At 59.9% G+C, this 19,638-nt stretch overlaps 1 protein-coding gene across 3 annotated transcripts in view; it reads right to left on the reverse strand.

Moving 5' to 3' along the window:
- The window catches only part of TAFA3 (TAFA chemokine like family member 3), a 49,961-nt gene extending 32,597 nt beyond the window's left edge, over positions 1 to 17,364 (reverse strand). Inside the window, exons 1-3 of one of the 3 annotated variants that reach the window (XM_075909964.1) lie at positions 17,145 to 17,364; positions 16,887 to 17,025; positions 135 to 223 (exon numbers count right to left, since the gene is read on the reverse strand). In XM_075909964.1, the coding sequence (XP_075766079.1) occupies positions 135 to 169 (35 nt within the window). In that variant the 5' untranslated portion in view covers positions 170 to 223; positions 16,887 to 17,025; positions 17,145 to 17,364. Of the gene's footprint in view, positions 1 to 134; positions 224 to 9,815; positions 12,153 to 13,909; positions 14,075 to 16,886; positions 17,026 to 17,144 lie in introns of those variants that run through there. The other 2 variants (XM_075909963.1, XM_006118781.4) reach the window with 2 other exon arrangements.
- Positions 17,365 to 19,638: the final 2,274 nt, after the last annotated feature.

Here is a 19,638-nt window from a genome sequence, read left to right on the forward strand (position 1 = left end):
TGGGCCCAGAGCATTTCTACGCTGAGCAGGGCGAAAGGGGCCACCCCCCTGTGGTGACGCGTTCCCCTTCCCGCGGAGGGCCCTTCGGGCTCTGGAAGCCGCCTCCTCTGTGGCCGTGCCACGCCGGCACTTACCTCTTACTGGGCTTTCGCAGCCACGGCTTGTGCATGCACAGATCTGCGGGAGGCCTGCTCTCTCCCGCCGAGGGCAAACATCAGGGCATCTGAAAGCAGAGAGAGAAAGAGCCACGCGACTAACGGCGCCCTCGAGGCGCCGCCACCGGACAGGATCCCGGCCTGAGCCAGCAGGGCCCATGGTCTCCTGTGTGCCACCCGCAGGTACATCAGCGACTTCAGGGCCCTGGCTACAGCCTGCTGGGACCTGACGGAGCCCAGGCCAAATAGCCACGTCCCTGTAAAACTTCCGTGCCGAGCCAGGAGCTCTGGCAGGAACACTGGAGTCAGCGAATACAATCCCTGCTGTGACAGGCTGACCTGACGTAGGGCCAGGGAGCAACCTACCCATCAGCACGGGCTGACAGAATCCTAGGCCCGGAAGGGCCCTCGAGAGGTCACCAAGTCCAGTCCCTGGCCCTCCCTGCAGGACCCAGCACCATCTAGACCACCCCTGCCTGGTGTCTGTCCAGCTTGCCCTTCGATATCTCCAGAGACGGGGATTCCACAGCCTCCCCGGGCAATTCATTCCCATGGTGGTTATTGCAGACCCGCCCCGTCCAAACAGGCTGACGCGCCAGGCCCCGCAGCCAGTGAGGGGCTGTGTGCACTGTGCAGGAGATGGCCCCTGCCCCAAGGAGCTTACAATCTACGCAGACAGGACAGGCACAGACGGGATGCGACTTGCCCAAGGGAAGAGACCCCAGATCGTCTAAGCTTCCATCCTGTGTCCCAAATGCAAGACCAGCTGCTGCCTCTTTCTGGGCAGCCTGGCCGGCGCCATGTGCACCTCCGGAGAAGCCTGCTAGGTGCAGGGTGGCCCAGACTCAGGGAGCAGCCACTCTCTGTCTGGAGCGCACCTGCACTGGTCACCAAGGAGTTAAACGGCTCGTCTGCCAGAGACCTTTCCCACTCTCGCTGCTACGACTGCCCGTCACTACGCTGTGCCCAAGCTCTCCTCCAGGCCGGCCCTGCCCCGCTGCACCCCGCTCCCCGCCCCGCGGGCATGCTCGCAAGGGCAGTCCCGGGACAGCAGGGAATCGTTCCAAGCCCTCCACCACCCCTGCCCGCGACGGAGTCACTCCCCCTCCCCCGCAGCCAGAGACGGCCCAGCCCAAGTCGGGGCACAATGCGCCAGGAGGGGACCCGCCATCCTGGGAGTCCGCTGACGGGTCCCCTCTTCCCCAGCCCTGATGCGAACAGGCCCCGTGGCCTGGCCATGCGAGCAGGCATTTTTCAGGAGGCAGGTCAGACGAGGTGGGTTGCCAGCTGGCGGGATTCCCCCGGCGGAGCCGCAAGCCCCTGCGCCCGTTCCCAGGCACGTCACAGCCGGGGGGGGCCGTTCGCAGGGAGCCCTGCGCTCTGGCCTCTGCCGGTGCCAGAGAGAGCTGGGCAGCGGAGCCGCTCTCCGGAGAGGACCCCGCGCCCTCGTGCCAACCGTGCTGTCCGCAGGCCGCCCACAGGGAGCAGCCGCCGCTGGCCCCGTGCACGCCGGCCTCATCAGCTCGAGGCGAATGCTGGCTGCCGAGCAACGCCTCCCCTGCTCCCCGAGGAGTGCTGCAGTCCCACACCAGCGCCCGAAGCACAAGGACGCGCCAGCGGGCACGGAGGGGACGGGGCTGCCGAGGATGCAGGGAAGCGACACAGGCTGGAGCGGAAGGAACTGGCGAGATGTGCTTGCTGGCCCGGCCCTGGCAGCTCGCGGGCTGCTGGCTGCCTGCCCAGGAGGAGTCCTGCCTGGGGCGCTCCTGTGCATCTATGATTTGTACAAACGCACACGTCTGGCCGGGCCCGGGGCACCGCCGGGAATGCAAAGGAAGCAGCGCCGGTCAGGGACTGGAGGGGCCAGGAGTCAGGATTTCTGGGCGCTGTCCCGGATCTGCCACTGAGCAGGACAGGTCACCGAAACGCTCCCTGCCTCAGTTTCCCCGTCTGTGAGAAGAGGCAGGGGGTTGTGAGGCTCCACTGGCTAGCGCCTTACAGAGAGCTTTCCCTATGGGACCGTCCATGCACATGCAGACACCTCCCAGGGTCTGCCTAGCAGTGCAACCCCGTGAACGCTGAGCTCCCCCCCCCCAGGCCAATGCCAGGGAGGGGCGAGCCGGTGCCATCGCCCCATTGCTTGGGGAAGCCGAGCCGAAGAACGAGCCTTCTCCCTGTCCCTTTCCCGCTGCCCTTCTCGCCAGGTTCCACGCCCCGGGACATCTCTGCCCCTCATCGGGTGGCTCTCTGAGGCCGTGTGCCGACCGGGGGGGGGCTCAGCCAGCTGTCACGCTGCTCCCAGAGTCTAACCAGCAGGGGGCGCCGTGCCATGGGCAGGCTGCTGGGTCCAGAAAGGCAGACGGCCCCTCCAGTGCCCCACAGGGAACCTGCCAGGAGTGGACCGGGGCGGGCAGCTATCCTCGTGCAGACACCCTGGCTCAGCGCCCGGCCCGTCTGCTCCAGGCTCCCCCCTGTATTTCCCCAGCTCCGGCTGCAGATGGGATTCCTGGCAGCAGCTGGCTCTCCGCGGCCACGCCCAACCCCCAGGCCAGCTGGCTGGATTTTCTTAAGCCAGGACACAGCTGGAGTGCAGCTGAGCACGTGTCCCACAGGATGCCACCCTCCACCTCCCACCCTGGGAAGTGGCGCTGTCCAACCGCCGACATGGCACTGTTCCCCGCTCTGCCACCAAGTCTCTGAAACACTCTGTGCCTCAGTTTCCCTGTTGTAAAATGAGAGGGCAGGGCTGGCGTGGCTTTGGTTCGGGACGCTGTCCCTGCTCACGCCCCCGCACACGGCACCCCCCAGCCTTTCCAAGGTGAAGACACAGCAGCGACGAGGGGAACCCGCCACGAAGGGCTGACAGGGGAGTGGAGGGGCTGGGCATGAGCCTGGCGCCCAAGCCTGCCGTGCGACTCTCGGCACACGCAGCCCGCCTTGGCCGCATGTCATGCTAGTGAGTGCACACGCCCCTCACGCCGGCAGCCGTGCACGCTCACCAGTGTTTCACGGGGCAGAGGGTGGGCGCCGGGCTCAGGAAGGAGGTAGAATAACCCCGAGCAGGCCGCGCACACTCTGTGGCCAGCTGACCCGCGCCAAGGGCCAGCTGCTGGGGCCGCAGAGATGAACGAGGCTGGCGATCATCCCCCGTCTCCCAGCTCTCGCTGCCACCCTGTGGTCTCCTGCGGCCCCCTCGCGGTAGCGTCTCAGCACCTTGAATGTCTGAGCTCCTGCTCAGCTGCCAGACCAGGCCGTGGGGCTATCCCGCAGAGCGCGGCTGTCACTGCCCCAAGGTCACATGGGGTGGGGGCTATGGCTGCTACAGGGCCCGCACCCACGACCTTTCAGGGCCCTGCTCAGAGCTGCCGGAGAGCCCAGCACGGCCTCCCTCTGCCTGGGAGCCCCACGGCCGGCTTCCTGCCCCCGAACAAAACGGGTTTGCTGCAAAGTGCGGCTGCCCTGGCATCCGACTGCCCCTGCCCGCTGCGGTGCGACCCCCAGGAGAAAGAGTCCAGCCAGCCCTTCTCTCCTGCTGACAGGCTGCCGGTCTGCCCTCCCTCGTCCCCCCGAGCTCCCTTCCACCCTGCCTCAGTCTGAGTCCCATTCCCAGCCCTCGCTCCAGCTGAATGTCAGCCGTGCCCATCGCTGGCCCTAGACCATGACTCCCACAGCCAAGGGGCCCTGCCTTCCGTGCTGTCTGTCTGGCGCCATGCACAGGTGCTCCCCGAGCTAACAATGCAGTCGCTACCCAAGCCAGCCCGGAGCTGGCGCTCCCATGCACTGGCTGTACCCAGCAGCAAAGCAAACAGCTTGTCATACGCATGCTCCCTAGTTGGGTCAATGCAGCGTGCCTCAGTTTTCCCATCTGTTACATGGGGATAATCCCCCCTCTTTACTTCGCTTGCCAGGCTCTCCTTGCATTTGTAGAGCGACAGTGCCTGGATGATCCCCACTGTTGGCTTTGGCACGTGTTTGGAAAATATACCTCGTAGCATTGGGTTCATGTCAGTGACAATTGCCTCTGACTTTCAGCTGCTTGATTTCGCAGTTGCCCCGTTCATGGGCACAGCAGGACTTTGCTGCAAAACCAAAGGAGCCTCCATTCCACCCAGCCACCACACTGCCGTGTTGGAAACCCCCTTCCTGCTGCCTGGCAAACCACCCAATGTCGAGGCCAGCCCCTGGGGCTTGCAAGCCTGCTAACCGAGGTGACTCCGACTGGCGTTTGCACAAGGCAAGACTTGCACCAGCAGCCGGCAGCCTGCGGTACCCAGCAGCAAAGGAAGCCGCGCGTCAGACAGCTGGAAAGAGACAAAGCCACCTCCCCTACGGCCCTGGCTCCGTGGGACCGTTATCCAGAGACGGCCCCGTCCGTCCAGCCCGCGCCCAGCGACAGAGCCGGCTCCCAGGGAGAGGGGAACGCTGGCAATACAAACGCCATCCCGCTGGAGGGCCGGGCGCACCACAGGCACACGAACAGACCGCTCGGAAGGGCCGGGCATCGCGCCCCGACAGCCACCGCGCCCCTCGGTGCCACAGCCTGCGCCCCGCCCCGGGGATTCTTTCATTAGCTCTCCCTGAGGGAGATCGCCCGCCGGCAAGACAGAACCCTTCCATATTTATGGCGCTAGCCCGGCAGGGAGGGGGCCTGCCCGCCCGGGCGCGCTCGTCTCACCGGATCAGGGGCCCGCCTCCGGCCCGACCAGACACCCTGAGCGCCTCTCTAGCCTTTCGCCATGAAAGAGAAAAGAGCAAAAGGGGTCTCCCCTCCCACGCGTGGCCAGCCCAGGGACTCCCGCCGCGGGGGCCAAGTCGAAAGGACCCTGCCTATGGTGAGAGTTGGTACCAAGAGTGCAGTTCCTCTGCCCAGGCGGACTGGGGCCCCGCCTGCAAATGAGAGAGAACCAGGAGCAGCAGCTCCGTCACTGCGCTGTGCACGTCCCAGTGGGGATTATTAGCGGTCGCATCCGAGCTCTTCCAGGCCTCAGCTGCGATTGGGGACGCCCTGCACAGGACACTGCCCGGGCGAGTTTCAGCCTGATCAGATCAGTCACACATCGGCAGGGAGGAAAGGAAGGAATATTGAGCCCATTTCACAAAGGGGGAAACTGAGGCTGCGGCAGCACTTTCAAGGATTCTGGGCCCTTTTGTGTTGCTGGGTCCCAGGACTATTGGCAGGACTGACCATCATACCCTGAGTAACAAAATGAACATCCCAAGACAGGCCACGACTGCATCCCTTCTTGCCCAGGGCAGCTCCCCTGGTATCACGTACAGCGGCAGATTTAGGGCAGGGCAAGCGGGGCGACTGCTCTGGGCCCCGCGCTTCCCGAGGCCCCACGCATGCGCCGTGTCAAAGGAGGGGCCCCGCGAAATTTCGCTGCCAGGGGCCCTGCGGCATTCTCATCTGCCCCGATCATGTGGTTTGTACACGGCACCGTCTGCCCAACCAACGATCCGGGCGGCGCGCACAGCGGCTGGTGGTAACGTGAGCCAGGGACTGTAACAGACACCTCCAACCACTCCCCCAGTGCCCGGACAGCCAGCCCCTGCCTTCTCCTGTGCGGATCATTTCATTACAGCCCTGTGCACGCAGCCAGAGGAAATATTTATGAGCGAGGCCGAGGCTGCCGCCGGAAAGGGTGAAATGAAAGACGGCTGCACGTCGCGCCCAGAGAATAATTCATGGGGTGGAAAGGGAGCTGGACAAACGCTGGGGTTAAATCAGAAACAAGCAGCTGGAATTTCACAGGCACCAGCCCTTGGGGAGACTCCGGTGGGATGGGGCAGCAGGCAGGTTGCCAGGTGGGTGGTCTATACACTCAGATGGGCACGGACATTAGCTCGGGAGGCCTCACGGACAATTTGGATCAATTTGGACCTCCTGGCTCCCAGCAGGAGTGACAAGCCAGCCGGGACATGGGGGGAGCACAGCCCGCCTGGGGTGGCGAGGCCTGGCACAGGGCAGTAACAGGGCAGACCGCCGGACCCAGGCTGGTTAGCGGGCAGAGTAATTAACCACCGGCACGACTTCCCAAGGGATGCAGCTGGCTCTCCATTGCTGGGCGCTCTTAAGCCAAGCCCAGAGCTCCCTGCCTAGCTCAGCGATCACTCCAAAGGCCCCAGACTCCAGTTCTCCACGGCCAGGCCTTCTTGTCCAGCCGGGTTATGCTGGAGGTCAGCTCAGATCATCACCACGGTCTCTTGGACCTGAAGGCTACAGGAGGGCCGGGGCAGGCTGGCCCAGCACAAACCGGCATGGCATGGCCCAGGACCGCAGCGGAAAGCCAGGAAAGGAACGGCGTGGGGCAGCCTGGCCGGGCCGGGCTGGGGGAGGAGGAGGGCCGAGGCCTCTCTTCCACTTCGACCCAGCACTCCTCTTACTAGCCCAGACCCGCCCTGCCTTGGAGGAGCGCTGCCAGACACTCGGACTCAAGGGCATTGCCCCAGGCCTGTCTCTATGCCAGCTGGATGCCTGGCTGCCTCTGCCCAACCCAGCTCACGAGCGGCTGCGGAGCAAACAGCAATAGCCAGGAGCCAGGCCTGAGCAGCGAGCGTTCGGGGGCGGGGTTTTGCTTTGTTTTCCCTGGGCCCAGCAGCCCCCTTACGGACAGCAGGGAGCCCTAGCCACCGGGCACGCACAGAGACAGGCGCCGAACGCCAGCTAACCGCACCGGCACACAGCCTGCAGGGGACAGAAGTAGGCGCCATCTGTGAGGGGGGCTGAGACACCTGCTTGCTCAAACTGGGGGAGCTGCTGAGACGGTGCCCCCGAGGGCCTGGGCCAGGGTCCTCAGCCTGTCCCCGGCCATGGGGAACTGGCCCTGGGATGTGCCCTTCAGGCTGGGCTAAGGGAATGCAGTGCTGTTTCCTCTCTGGTGGAGCGAAGCTGAGGCCGGCAGGATGCATCTCTCATGGGAGGCAAAGCCAGCGCTGGCCCCCGCCTGGCCGTGGTGGGGCTCGGCCTAACTCACCTCCCGAGGGCACTTTCAACCCATACTTTCTAGGCTGCACTGCTGCTCCCCGGCCCAGGCTCTCTGGGGCGTGTGGAGCCGCGCTCTGCAGCTGGCACCCGCCCCGCACAGCACGGGAGGGTCCCTGCAGGGCAGCCTGCAATCACACCGAAGAGATGGGCTCAGGCAAACCGGATGAAGTTGAATGAGGACAAATGCAAAGTGCTCCACTTAGGAAGGAACCGTCTGTGTCTCACATACAGAATGGGAAGCGACTGTCTAGGAAGGAGTGTGGCAGAAAGGGATCTAGGGGTGATAGTGGACCACAAGCTGAATATGAGTCAGCAGTGTGATGCTGTTGCAAAAAAAGCAAACATGATTCTGGGATGAATTAACAGGTGTGTTGTGAGCAAGACACAAGACGTCATTCTTCTGCTCTACTCTGCGCTGGTTAGGCCTCAGTGGGAGTATTGTGTCCAGTTCTGGGCACCACATTTCAAGAAAGATGTGGAGAAATTGGAGAGGGTCCAGGGAAGAGCAACGAGAATGTTTCGAGGCAAGAGAACATGAGCTATGGGGGAAGGCTGATAATCAGACGGGGGCTGCTTATCCCCACAGGTCTCCGTCTGTGGCTCTGAAATCTGCTGGGGGAGGTTTGAGAGATCTGCAGGGCCTTTGTCCTCTTGGGCTGGACTCCTGCACAGCTCCCCCCTCACATGTTGTGTCTCTGCCTCAGGCCGCCTGACTATTTGCATCTACACAAAGCCCAATACAAATAGGATTATCCAGCCGGCACAGCAGGAAAGTGCCATGGGAAGAACAGAAATAGGGGAGGAGGGTGGAGAAGAGAGACTCATAAGAAGCAAAACCAGCACAGAGGGGACCTGGAAAAGCACCAAGGCAGGATCCCCCCTAACATGCCCAGCAGGGTGCGGCTGCCCTTCACTCTCCGTTAGGGGGTTTTCATTAAACTGTACAATGTGCCAGGGGTGGGCGTCTTCCCCACCCTGCTCTGCATGTGCCCTTCCAACCCAACTTACAGCATCACCTTCTCGCCTTGCCCCTCCACCCGCCAGCACCCTGCACCCGACCTACAGCATCGCCTTCTCTCCCTGCCCCTCCGCCCACCAGCACCCTGCACCCAACTTACAGCATCGCCTTCTCGCCCTGCCCCTCCGCCCGCCAGCACCCTGCACCTGACTTACAGCATCGCCTTCTCTCCCTGCCCCTCCGCCCACCAGCACCCTGCACCCAACTTACAGCATCGCCTTCTCGCCCTGCCCCTCCGCCCGCCAGCACCCTGCACCTGACTTACAGCATCGCCTTCTCTCCCTGCCCCTCCGCCCACCAGCACCCTGCACCCAACTTACAGCATCGCCTTCTCGCCCTGCCCCTCCGCCCGCCAGCACCCTGCACCCGACTTACAGCATCGCCTTCTCACCCTGCCCCTCCGCCCGCCAGCACCCTGCACCCGACTTACAGCATCGCCTTCTCTCCCTGCCCCTCCGCCCGCCAGCACCCTGCACCCGACTTACAGCATCGCCTTCTCTCCCTGCCCCTCCGCCCACCAGCACCCCGCACCCGACTTACAGCATCGCCTTCTCACCCTGCCCCTCCGCCCGCCAGCACCCAGCACCCAACTTACAGCATCTCCTCCTATCCCCACCAGGCCCCTCTGCCCACCAGCACCCCGAATCCGACTTACAGTGTCTCCTGCTATCCATTTCCCAGTTCTGTGCCCGCAGCTAGCCTTGCCAATGCCCTTGTGGCCTGGCAGAGCCCCTGCAGTGCTGGGCGGACACCCACAGCAGGACGAGTGCCCCCTGCCCCCGGCTGCTCCCAGCACTGGAGGCGCAGGCCAGCGAGGAGGCAGGGTACCCCCTCACTGAGAGAGACTCTCCCGTTTGGTGCTAGTGAATTAACAGCCACGCCAATGCTCTCCGCCTAGGCGGTCATGCGCTGCTATGATGCCATGGGGCCGGCTTTGCACTCTGATTTGCTTACCATGGCCTGCATCGCCCTGGCCCCCTCAGGGACGGCTCAGTCTAGACCAGAATACTGAGGCGATTTTTCAAATGGGAACAATTCAAAAAGAAATAGAATCCTAGAGCGCTAGGACTGGAAGGGACCTCAAGAGGTCAGCAAGTCCAGTCCCCTGCCCTCACGGCAGGACCAAGCACCATCTAGACCATCCCTGACCGGTGTCTGTCCAGCCTGCCCTTAAATATCTCCATGGAAATTCCACAACCTCCCTGGGCAATTTATTCCAGTGTTTAACCACCCTGACAGTTAGGAACTTTTTCCTAATGTCCAACCTAAACCTCCCTTGCTGCAGTTTAAGCCCATTGCTGCTTGTCCTGTCCTTAGAGACCAAGCAGAACAATTTTTCTCCCTCCTCCCTGTAACATTTTTTTATGTACTTGAAAACCGCTCTCATGTCCCCTCTCAGCCTTCCCTGTTCTAAACTAAACAAACTGATTTATTTCAGTCTTTCTTCACAGTTCATGTCTTCTAGACCAAACGAGAGAATCTGCCAGACCATGGAAGGTCGATATTGTCTAGCAGCATCACCAACACTGCCACTGCTTGCTGGGCTCTTAGAAGACATTTCGGGGTAAATTAGAGCTAAAGAACAGCCCAGAACACTGAGAACCAGGACTGGTGGCTGCAAACAAACTTTATGGGACCGCGGGAAAGTTGGCCTCACCCATGCTAAGTGGACATCCAGCTAACTCAAATCATGCCGGAGCACAGATGTTGCCAGACCAAAGCGTGCCGGACTAGAGAGGTCCAACCTGGATGACGCTATCCAAATGGAAGAGAGTGTTTCTAACTTGGGCCACTTGGGGGCCTATTCCTGTACTTGAGTCATTATCACGCTTGTCTTGAATTTTGTAAAGCCCTCATTACGTGCGGTGCAGAGCGGTGAGTAATGAAGTGCTAAGGAGACTCAGCAGAGGTTAATCACCAGCAGCCACGGATGTGATGATCTCAGCAGTCAGGTGAAGTGGAGGGGCCCGTGCCCACGGTCCATAAGGGCCAGGATACACAGGGTGAGCCCGCTGAAGAAATCCAAGTGAGCTGAGGGGGCAGACCCCGCGCCATTGCACCCCCGGGCTTTGCCGCTGCCTCCCTGGAAGCCAAGCGAGACCTCTGCCCAGGTGGGCTCCAGCCCTTCAGCCCACGCAGTGGGCCAGGGCAGAACAGCAGGCATCACCATGCCGTCCCCTGGTGCCCAGCTGGATGCAAGGGCTGCCAGTGTTCCCTAGAGCTGTGGCTGAGCCAAGTCCCAGGTATTAGCGGGGGATGAGCCTCCCGGGTCACTGTCCTTCATACCATGTCCCCACAAAGCAGGGACAGCTCGGGAGCTCGCCCTGTCCTTTCCACAGCCCCTGGGGACGGCCCAGCCTCTCAGTGCCATGGCTTGGTGTGCCCACGGACGAGGCTCTCTGGCAGCTGGCACAACCTGGCATCCCTCAGGGGAGCCCCAGGAGGGAAGCTGTGCACTCCCTGGCCCATGGGGAACAAATTCCTTCCAAGGCACTACTCCAAGGGGGCACGGCGCAGGGCAGGGGCAGGCTCCCCTTCTCCTGGATCTGGGATGCCAGGGAACAGAGCCCCGTGGGGAATGGGAAAGCAGAGAACTCGGGCCTTGGCAGAATGCACCAGACCCCAAGTCCAGCAAGTCCACAGGACCCGAGAACCCGAGCAGCCAGCGGATGGCGGATAAATCCTCCCCAAGGGAGTCGCCTCCTGACCCCCACAGTTAGGCTCTGGCATAAGCCCCGAGGCAGGAAGTTTTCATTTTCGCATAAGCTGTTCCAGCTCTGGCTATTGCTGTTAGCGATACAAACACCCAACCCGCAGGTGACGCTCACCAAGTCCTGTGGCAATGAGTTCCACAGTCTAATCACACGCTGCGGGAAGCGGCGGAAGCTGCTGGGAGCCTGCAGGGCAGGCCCAAGTGAAGCAGAGAATCGCCAGGAGCCCCAGAGAGCAGGGCTGCGCATGACAGGGGCTCTTTCCTTCTCTCTTCCAGCCCAATCTCCTTTCGTCGCCTTCTTCCTTACTTCAGTCTTTGCCACATTTTGGCCTCAGCCCAGGGCACACGGGAGAGTTTTCACCTGCACTCTGCCCACGTGCTGCGTCTGACTCTAGCTCTTGTACTCAGCGAGTCCCATCTCCCTGGCGCTGCTGGCATTTTGCAGGGCAGCTCCTCCCACTCCTCCAGCGCCAGGAGCTGCTCTCAGATGGAGCGAGGCAGCTTCGCGGGGGCTGAAAGCCCAGGTGAACAGCAGCTCAATCAGTCTTGGCAGTCGAGGTAGGCAGGGCACCGGATGGCTAACCTTGCTGGCCCAGTGGCTGCCAAGGGGCGCTGGCCCGGGCTGGTTCTCCCGGAGCCCACATGCTGTGCTACCCAGGAGAGCCCTTCGGCTCGCTCCGTCCCACGTCGCCAGGGATGGACACTCGGCTTGAGTCACGCACGAGACGAGCCTCTCCTCGTCTCTCCGCCAGGCCAGCGGATCCCCCTTTCCATCTCTTTGGGAGGGCCATGCCTCTGCCTGGCACATTCCTCCTTCCTCCAGGACAGACCCCTCTGGAGAACTTTCCCCAGATGCTAAGGGGCCCGGGAGGAGCCTGCTCACATGGGCATAAGGACAGCGCCTTCCCCTTCCCCTGCTTTCCTCAGCCTGGGGCAGAGGGTCTGAGGACATTCTGGCCTGGTAGAGATCAGACAGGCCCGATTCTGACCTGGTAGAGAGCCGACGGGCCCAATTCTGGCCTGGTAGAGATCCGGAATGGCTCCACTGAGCCAATGAATTACAGCTGGAGAAAAAGGTGAGATTCCAATCAAATCCATCTTGGGTCTTTGCTGCCTGAACCCTGTGCTGTGGGGAACAATGGGTGCCCAGCGGGGCCATCGGTGTCCTTCGCAGGCAGAACACCAGCTGTCACTACGATAACTGAGTTTTCACACAGCACTGTGCATTCCCCACCTGCTTTCCAAAGGCCAGCAGAAGTAACTCCCTTTTACAGGGGAGGGGAAACTGAGTCATGCAGGGGCCGTGACTGGCCCAGCATCAGGCCAGTGGCAAACCAGGCACTGAGTCCCACTCCAGCTCTCTGCCCTGGGCTGCTCTCCTCCCATTTTCTGGCCGATGGAGCAACGGCAGCAGGAAACATTTGCTTCTTCTCTGGTCCAGAGTCAGCCGTTTTAACCGAGGGCTATGCAAGTGCCGGAGCAGGGAAATGTAACTCGCCAGGCTCCGCTGCTGCTGTGAGGCTGCCGGCAACAGAAGGCTCAGCTGCGAGGGGGGTTTGGCAGCTCCTGGACTCATGCTGGAGGTTTCGCAGTAGCCAGGGACAGTTCAGGAACAGGCTCCCTCTCTCAAACGGGGCCAGAAGCAGGACTGACCTCGATCCCCTTTGGCTGGCAGGACGTTACCGTGTGTGCATCCGGCAGGCCCCTGCAGCGGGGACAGGACTTGGCCCTTTCCAGGGCGCGTGGACAGCCATGGTGCCGGGGGAGCCGCATTCCCAGCAAGCAACCCACGCTGGGAGCCCTCGGCCACTCTCACCGTGCCAGCAAGCTGCTGCCTAGCCCTGCCACAGGCACTTCCACGGGGACCTGGCAGACCTGCCCCTGCCATGAGTCACTGCCAGCTCCGGCTCTCTCCCGCCTCTGCAAGCGTTGGGGCTGGCTTTGTGCGCTGCGTGCTGCGCGGATAATGTAATTAGGGTCCCTGCTGGTTCAGCCCCACACCTGCTGGGGGCTCACAGTTCCTTCAGCACCAGCCGTGCTTGGCATGCAGCCCCGGCCTCCTCGCCTCCATCCCCGGGGACCTGCGCTCCAGCACCTACCCCCCGCCCTGGCATGAGCACCCAGCCTGCCTCTGCCTCCTCTTTCCCTCCCCGTACCTGCAGCTCAGGGAAGCCAGATCTGGCTGCTCTACACCCTCGGCAGGACAGGGAAACTCAACAAGAGCAGGCCGGCCAGCTGCCCCCCCCCCCACACACACACACTTATCCCACCCTGCAGCACCCCAATCCCCAGCTCTCAGGTCAGCAGCGCCACCTCCCCCGGGGGGCACGTCCGGGCAGGAAGAGAGACCCGGGGGTGGGGATCCACCCCGAACAGCAACGGGAGAGGCTGCCTGGAGGAAAAGGGGCCCCGCCGCCCCAGCCAAGAGCCGCCCCTCCCATGTCCTGAAGCGGGCTCCGTGACCTCTCCGGCTGCTCCTGCCTGGAGCGGACCCCTCTCGAGCCAGCCCGGGCGGGAGCTGCCGAGGGCCCGGGGAAGCCCCCCCCGAGAAAGTCAGCGGCGGGTTCCAAAGCGCAGTGGCTCGGGGGGCTCTGGCCCGTGTGGACGCTCTTACTGCGGAACCCGCTGCCGAAGCGGCGCCGGGCTCAGTGCCCCGGGCGGGGGGGTCTGATGCGCTGCATTTTTCTGCCTTTTCTCGCCTCCCCAGCCCCTCGCCAAAGGGGGGGGCCGCAGGCGCAGCGGGAAGCCCGCGGGCCGGACCTGCCCTGGAGGTGCCCGGGCGGCTCCCTCTGCCCCTGCCCACGCCGGTGCCCGGCCCCAGCCCGCCCCGTGCAGCGCGCCGGCCGGGGTCCCGGGCGCTCCGAAGTTGGCCCCACGGCTCGGCGCCGGGAAGTTCCCGTCCGAAGGCAGCCGCGCTCCGGAGCGCCCCGGGATCGCCCGGCCCGGCCCAGCCGGGGAGCGTCCCGAGCTCCGCCCCCGGCTGCCGCGTCCCGGAGCCGAGCCCCGGGGGCCGGCCCAGCCCAGCCCCGCGCCCCTACCTGTTGGCTCGGTCACAGGCGTCCCCGCCGCGCCCCGCAGCCGCTGCCCATCCCCGCCCCGCGGGCGCGGCTCCCGCCGGGCTGGCCGCTCCCTGCTGGCGCTCGGCTCGGAGGCGCAGCGTCTGGCGGCTCCGCTCGCACCGCGCAGGCTGGCTCGCCCCTGCGCCGCCCGCCGCAGCCTCCTCGGGGGCCGCCGGGCAGAGCCGGGGCGCTGCGAAGGGGCGCAGCGACCCCTAGCGCCCGCGCGACGCCGGGAAGCGCCCCCCCAGCTCTGCATCCCTCCCCGGCAGGACCCGCTGCCCAGCCAGCTCCGCTCCCTTCCTCCCCGGGATCCTTCCCTCCGGGCGCCGCTCCCACCTTGCACAGCCCCCGGCACTGGCAGGGGAGTGCCCTGGCCCCTGGAAGCAAGCGCCCTGCGCCCCCTTTCAGCCCCAGAGCCAGGGCTCCAGGCCTGCTGCCCGGCACACAGCGGGACCGCCCTGGCCCCAGGCTAGTGCCACTCAGGAGCCAGCCCTCCCATGTCACCGGGAACCGGACCAAGAACTAGCTGCTGCAGCTGCACAAGGGGAGAAGGGCTGGGAGAGCAATGGCCGGGAAGCCCTGTCTAAGACTAGGCCTTATTACTAGGCTAGGGGTGCAGCCCTGGGATCTCTGTGCATGTCCCCCGGGCCCTTCCCAGGCCTGTGCGCTGCTCTGGGGCTGTAGCAGCAGGCAGCAACCCACAAACGCTCCTGTATTTTTGTTTGGAACCTTTATGAAGATGAAGAGCCTGGCTCCAGCTGGCAGAGGGGTGGCTCCAGGGGGAAGCCTGGCAGAGAGGCTGAGACCCACGTGGGTCCAGTTGTTTTGCTAGTTTGTCCCACTTGATGAAACCCTCCATGGCAAGGCCATTGCGCTGGGTATCCTGGGGAGAAGGGCCCTGCGGCTAGCACCCCACTGGGCACAGCTGCCTGGTTTCCACCTAAAGAGGGGACTCACCCAGGGGTGCGGACGGGTCCGATAGGAGCCAGAGAGCCCCACACTCAACGGGGGGCTGACCCATTTGCGGCTCATCGGTTCAGAGAACACTAGGGATCTCTGTGGCTGAGAACACCGCGGAGAGGCGGCGGGTTCCCCCTCTCCCTGCCCGGCACGGCGGTGACTGGGAAGAACTGCCCTCTCCTGAACCGCTCACAGATGCAGCATGTGCTAGCAGATCCAAAGGGACCCTTCCACAGAGTGGGCGTGATACAATACTGTGTGAGTGCTGTGGGCACGCCCCCCCCGGTCACCCTCTCTCTGCACACACGGCGGGGACACCAGCTACCAGCGGCGTGTCTCAAGTGGAGCCCAATAAAGCACTCTCACTAAAAGGTCAGGCCACTCTCTGCGTTTCGAAGGGAGCGGCAGCATCTCTTCACTCAGCCTATTTCCTAAGCAGTACTAGCCCTCTGCTCCAGCCCAACTTCACGGCCGTTCTGAGAGCTGGTCCCGAGGGCTCCAGGGAGGTTGTGATACATTGGTCTCTGCTTGGGGTGAAAGCCCCCCCCCCCCACTGCCACCGCCTCCCCCCTCACAGCTAATGCAACCAACAAACTCAGTAGGCACTGGGGCAGGCTTCAGATAAAAAGGAGCTCACCTAGGAATTTAGCTCTCTCTCTTTTTTAAGAACCAGGTCAAAATTGCACTTTTAATATGTTAAACTAGGCCCCTGTCAACACAACGGGAAAGGTCCCATAAACCCAGCCTCCCTGAATAATCTGTTAAGTAAATACAAACATTTTACTTTCCAGATCACAGAGTTTTAATAATAAAATCAGTAAGAAGCTAACTGAAATCTGCCATTTCTATTCATCAGATCGCTTGAAAGAAAAAAAATCGCAAAATTAGGCATCTACTGATATGGTCATGAGTCAATACAAACATAATCCTTCTTACATCACAATGGTTTTATAAAAACAAACAATAGCAAACACTATCGAAACTACCTTTCATATCAGACAAATGCCAATTAAATTAGAACCGTATTATTTAACAAGGACCTCTGCACAATGTAGACACAGAGCCTTGGTCTTCACTAGGGCTACGTCTAGACTGGCATGATTTTCCGGAAAGGGTTTTAACGGAAAAGTTTTCCGTTAAAAGCATTTTTGGAAAAGCGCATCTAGATTGTCACGGACGCTTTTCCGCAAAAGCACTTTTTGCGGAAAAGTATCCGTGCCAATCTAGTCACGCTTTTGCACAAAAAAGCCCCGATCACCATTTTCGCGATCGGGGCTTTTTTGCAGAAAACAAATCTGAGCTGTCTACACTGGCCCTTTTGTGCAAAAGTTTTGCGCAAAAGGACTTTTGCCTGAATGGGAGCAGCATAGTATTTCCTCAAGAAGACTTACAGTAGGAAGTCAGTGCTTTTGTGGAAATTCAAGCGGTCAGTGTAGACAGCTGGCAAGTTTTTCCGGAAAAGCGGCTGATTTTCCAGAAAAACTGGCCAGTCTAGACACAGCCTAGGACTTTATTTTGAAATAATCCCCCTTTAGTCGAATTTATAAGCGTAGCATCCATGCATAATTAAATATAACAGGCCACTTAATTCAAAATCTGTACTCCTGCTTTTCATCAGGAAAAATGCTAATTTCAAAATAGCAGTAGTGTGGAATACTCCAGTGGCACTATTTTGAAATGAATACTCCCCAGAATCATTCGAACTAATTACTCCTCAGTGCTTCCTGGGGCTCTAAATCTGAAGTAGCCTTGGGCTCATTTCATTGCTTTCCTGTAGTGAAAACACGCTATTTCGAATTTGTTACATTGGGAGTTAAGTCAAATTTAGTCATTTTAAAATAGTTTCCTAGTGTAGACATGGCCTAACTGACATAAATGGTTAGCAAATACAAACACATCACTTTTCAGACCACAGGATTATGACATGTGGGGGTGGGGGGATCAGACTTATGTGAAACTGATTTAATTCCATCTGGATCCCATAACTGATCCTCACCTGAATCATTAGCTTTTTCATCAACAGGTCCGTGTTTTGTTTTGGTTCCATCTGGGGTTTGTTTGTTTCCCTTCTCCTTCCTAGATAGCTGCAAGGATTCCACTACATCTTAATCACGGAAAAGAGACTTCTTCATATCCTTTAAAAAGACACCGTTTAGCAGGGCAAAGAATTGACACAGCAAATCCTAATGAAAGAGACTAATCTCACAATATCATACAGGGTTTTTCAATAAGGCCTGGGTTGGACTAGACATACCTAGACAACTATCATTTTCCCGAGTCATTCCTTTAGCTCTCCAGATGTCTGATGTCCATCCTTCTGACTGTGCTTGAACAAGATCCTCAATCTCCGCAAAATAAAACACCAGGCGTACTCATCTGCTTGAAGTTATACACGTGCTTCTGCTGTTAGCTCCGGGCTTCACATTTTACAGACGATGCGACAGCTACAATGAAGATTTAAATGAGGGGGTAGAACAAGAGATACAAGCAGATGCTGGAATGTTGTTGGCATCTCAGAAATACTTTTAATTGTTAATGTGGGATCAACTGGTCTACAAATATCACATTTAAAAATAGAGATGGTCTCAGCCCCTCATGCTTGGTGAAAGTTGGCTTATGAATATGGATACACCTAACACAAAGACACTGTATGGAAAATGCACCATGTAGCATGTCAATTTTAAAGTTACAATCTGCTGATTCTGTATATCTTATCATTCTTGTACGTGAAGTCAGGAATATGAAGTGTGAACTGGGTTTTAATTCTCAATGTGCGGATGAGGGCCATTCAGGATACTTCAGGAACATAATGGCTCAGTACTCACACAAACCACCTGTGAATAGTCTTGTTTGTCCTGTAAGCCAGACTGGGGTTGGTCCTAGAAAGGACATTTGGCCAGGCCACCTAGTACAGGAATCCATCTTGAACCTGGTATTTTTCCAGGTGGATGGTGAGACTGAACAAAGTGTTCCTGCCCGGGATTGGGAGAGAGGGTATGTCTACACTACCCCGCTAGTTCGAACTAGCGGGGTAATGTATGCATACCGCACTTGCAAATGAAGCCCGGGATTTGAATTTCCCGGGCTTCATTTGCATAAGCGGGGAGCCGCCATTTTTAAAACCCTGCTGGTTCGAACCCCGTGCAGCGCGGCTACACGGGGCTCGAACTAGGTGGTTCGAACTAGGCTTCCTAGTCCAAACTACCATTACTCCTCGTGAAATGCATCTGACGAAGTGGGTCTTTGCCCACGAAAGCTTATGCTCCTACACTTCAGTTAGTCTCTAAGGTGCCACAGGACTCCTCGTCGCTTTTGCAGATTCAGACTAACACGGCTACCCCTCTGATACTTGACACCATCTTTGGAATTTTTTATCCATATTCTCATTCCGGATGGTGAATGCACCAAGTTCTCTCCATTCCGACACATTGCAGTGCCTTTAAACCGCACTGTCAGCAGTGGGGATATTTAAAAGGCCCTGCTTTTACATTTTTATGGATCTGCGTGCACCCTGAACAGCTGGCCGATTCTTCCCCTCCCCTCCCGGCCAGCCCGGCTGTCTCTACAAGCCGATTCTCTCCTGGCAAGCCCTGCTGCCCCCGCAAGCTGGTTACCCCCGCGATCTCCTCTGGCCCAGCCCCCTCGCCCCCCGCCAGCCCTGCTTCTGCCGGCCGGTTCTCTCCCCCCCCCCCCCCCCGCGATCTCCCCTGGCCAGCCCCACTGCCCCCCCCCCTCGGCCAGCCCTGCTTCTGCCAGCCGGTTCTCCCCCCCCCCCGTGATCTCCCCTGGCCAGCCCCACTGTCTCCCCCCCGCCAGCCCTGCTTCCGCCGGCCAGTTCCCCTCCCTATCTCCCCAGGGCACCTCCACTGCCCTGACCCTGCTTCCCTGTGGCACAACTGTACACTTGTGCAACCACTCAGGAGAGATTCAAACGCCACCCAGCTAGTTAGCAGAGCGCCCGTAGCTAGATTTGTGTTTCTCCTGGTGGTGCACATTTGCACATGCCTTGGTGCACAGAACAAATGACTACATTGCTGCAACCAAGAGCAGGCCTCTGTGTGCTGGGCACCATTCAGGCACAAAGTGAGAGTTCAGCCGCTGCCCCAGAGACTTTAAACAAAGGCAGGATAATTATCCCTGTTTGACAGGTGGAAAACCAAGGCCCAGGGAGACTGAGGCCATGTCTTCAATACACGGAAGATTGACACAGCCACAATCCAGAGTTTGATTTAGCGGGTCTAGTAAAGACCCGCTAAATCAAACTCAGAGGGTATCCCCATTGGCACCGATCCTCCTGCTCCTGCAAGGAATAGGGGAAGCCAGCAAGTGTTTGCTCCCATCGACCTCCCGCTGTGGAGACTGTGTGAAAACTCGAATTAAGATATATCAACTCCAGCCAATAATTAACATAGCTGGAGCTGCATATCTTAACTCCACCTTCCTGTGTAGTGAAGAGCTGACCTAAGTGTTTTGCCTGGGGAAGTCTGTGGCAGAGCCAGGAATCAATCCACATCTCCTGTGCCCCCATCAGAGTCTGAACCACAAACTGTCCTTCCTTTCCGAACCGGCTTTTCAGCTCAACCAATGGAAAAGGCTAAGACTTTCCAACGGGCCTCAAGGAGCGAAGTGCTTAATTCCCACTCCATTACTGTCCTCCATTGGCTCTTCCCCTGCCTGTCCCAGGGTATCTTGTGAGAGGGAGGGGCTATAACCCCCGAGAGGAGAAAGTCGCTCCCAAATGCTATGAA

This window comes from Pelodiscus sinensis, chromosome 27 (genome assembly GCF_049634645.1).
Source record: "Pelodiscus sinensis isolate JC-2024 chromosome 27, ASM4963464v1, whole genome shotgun sequence".
Lineage (NCBI taxonomy): Eukaryota > Metazoa > Chordata > Testudines > Trionychidae > Pelodiscus > Pelodiscus sinensis.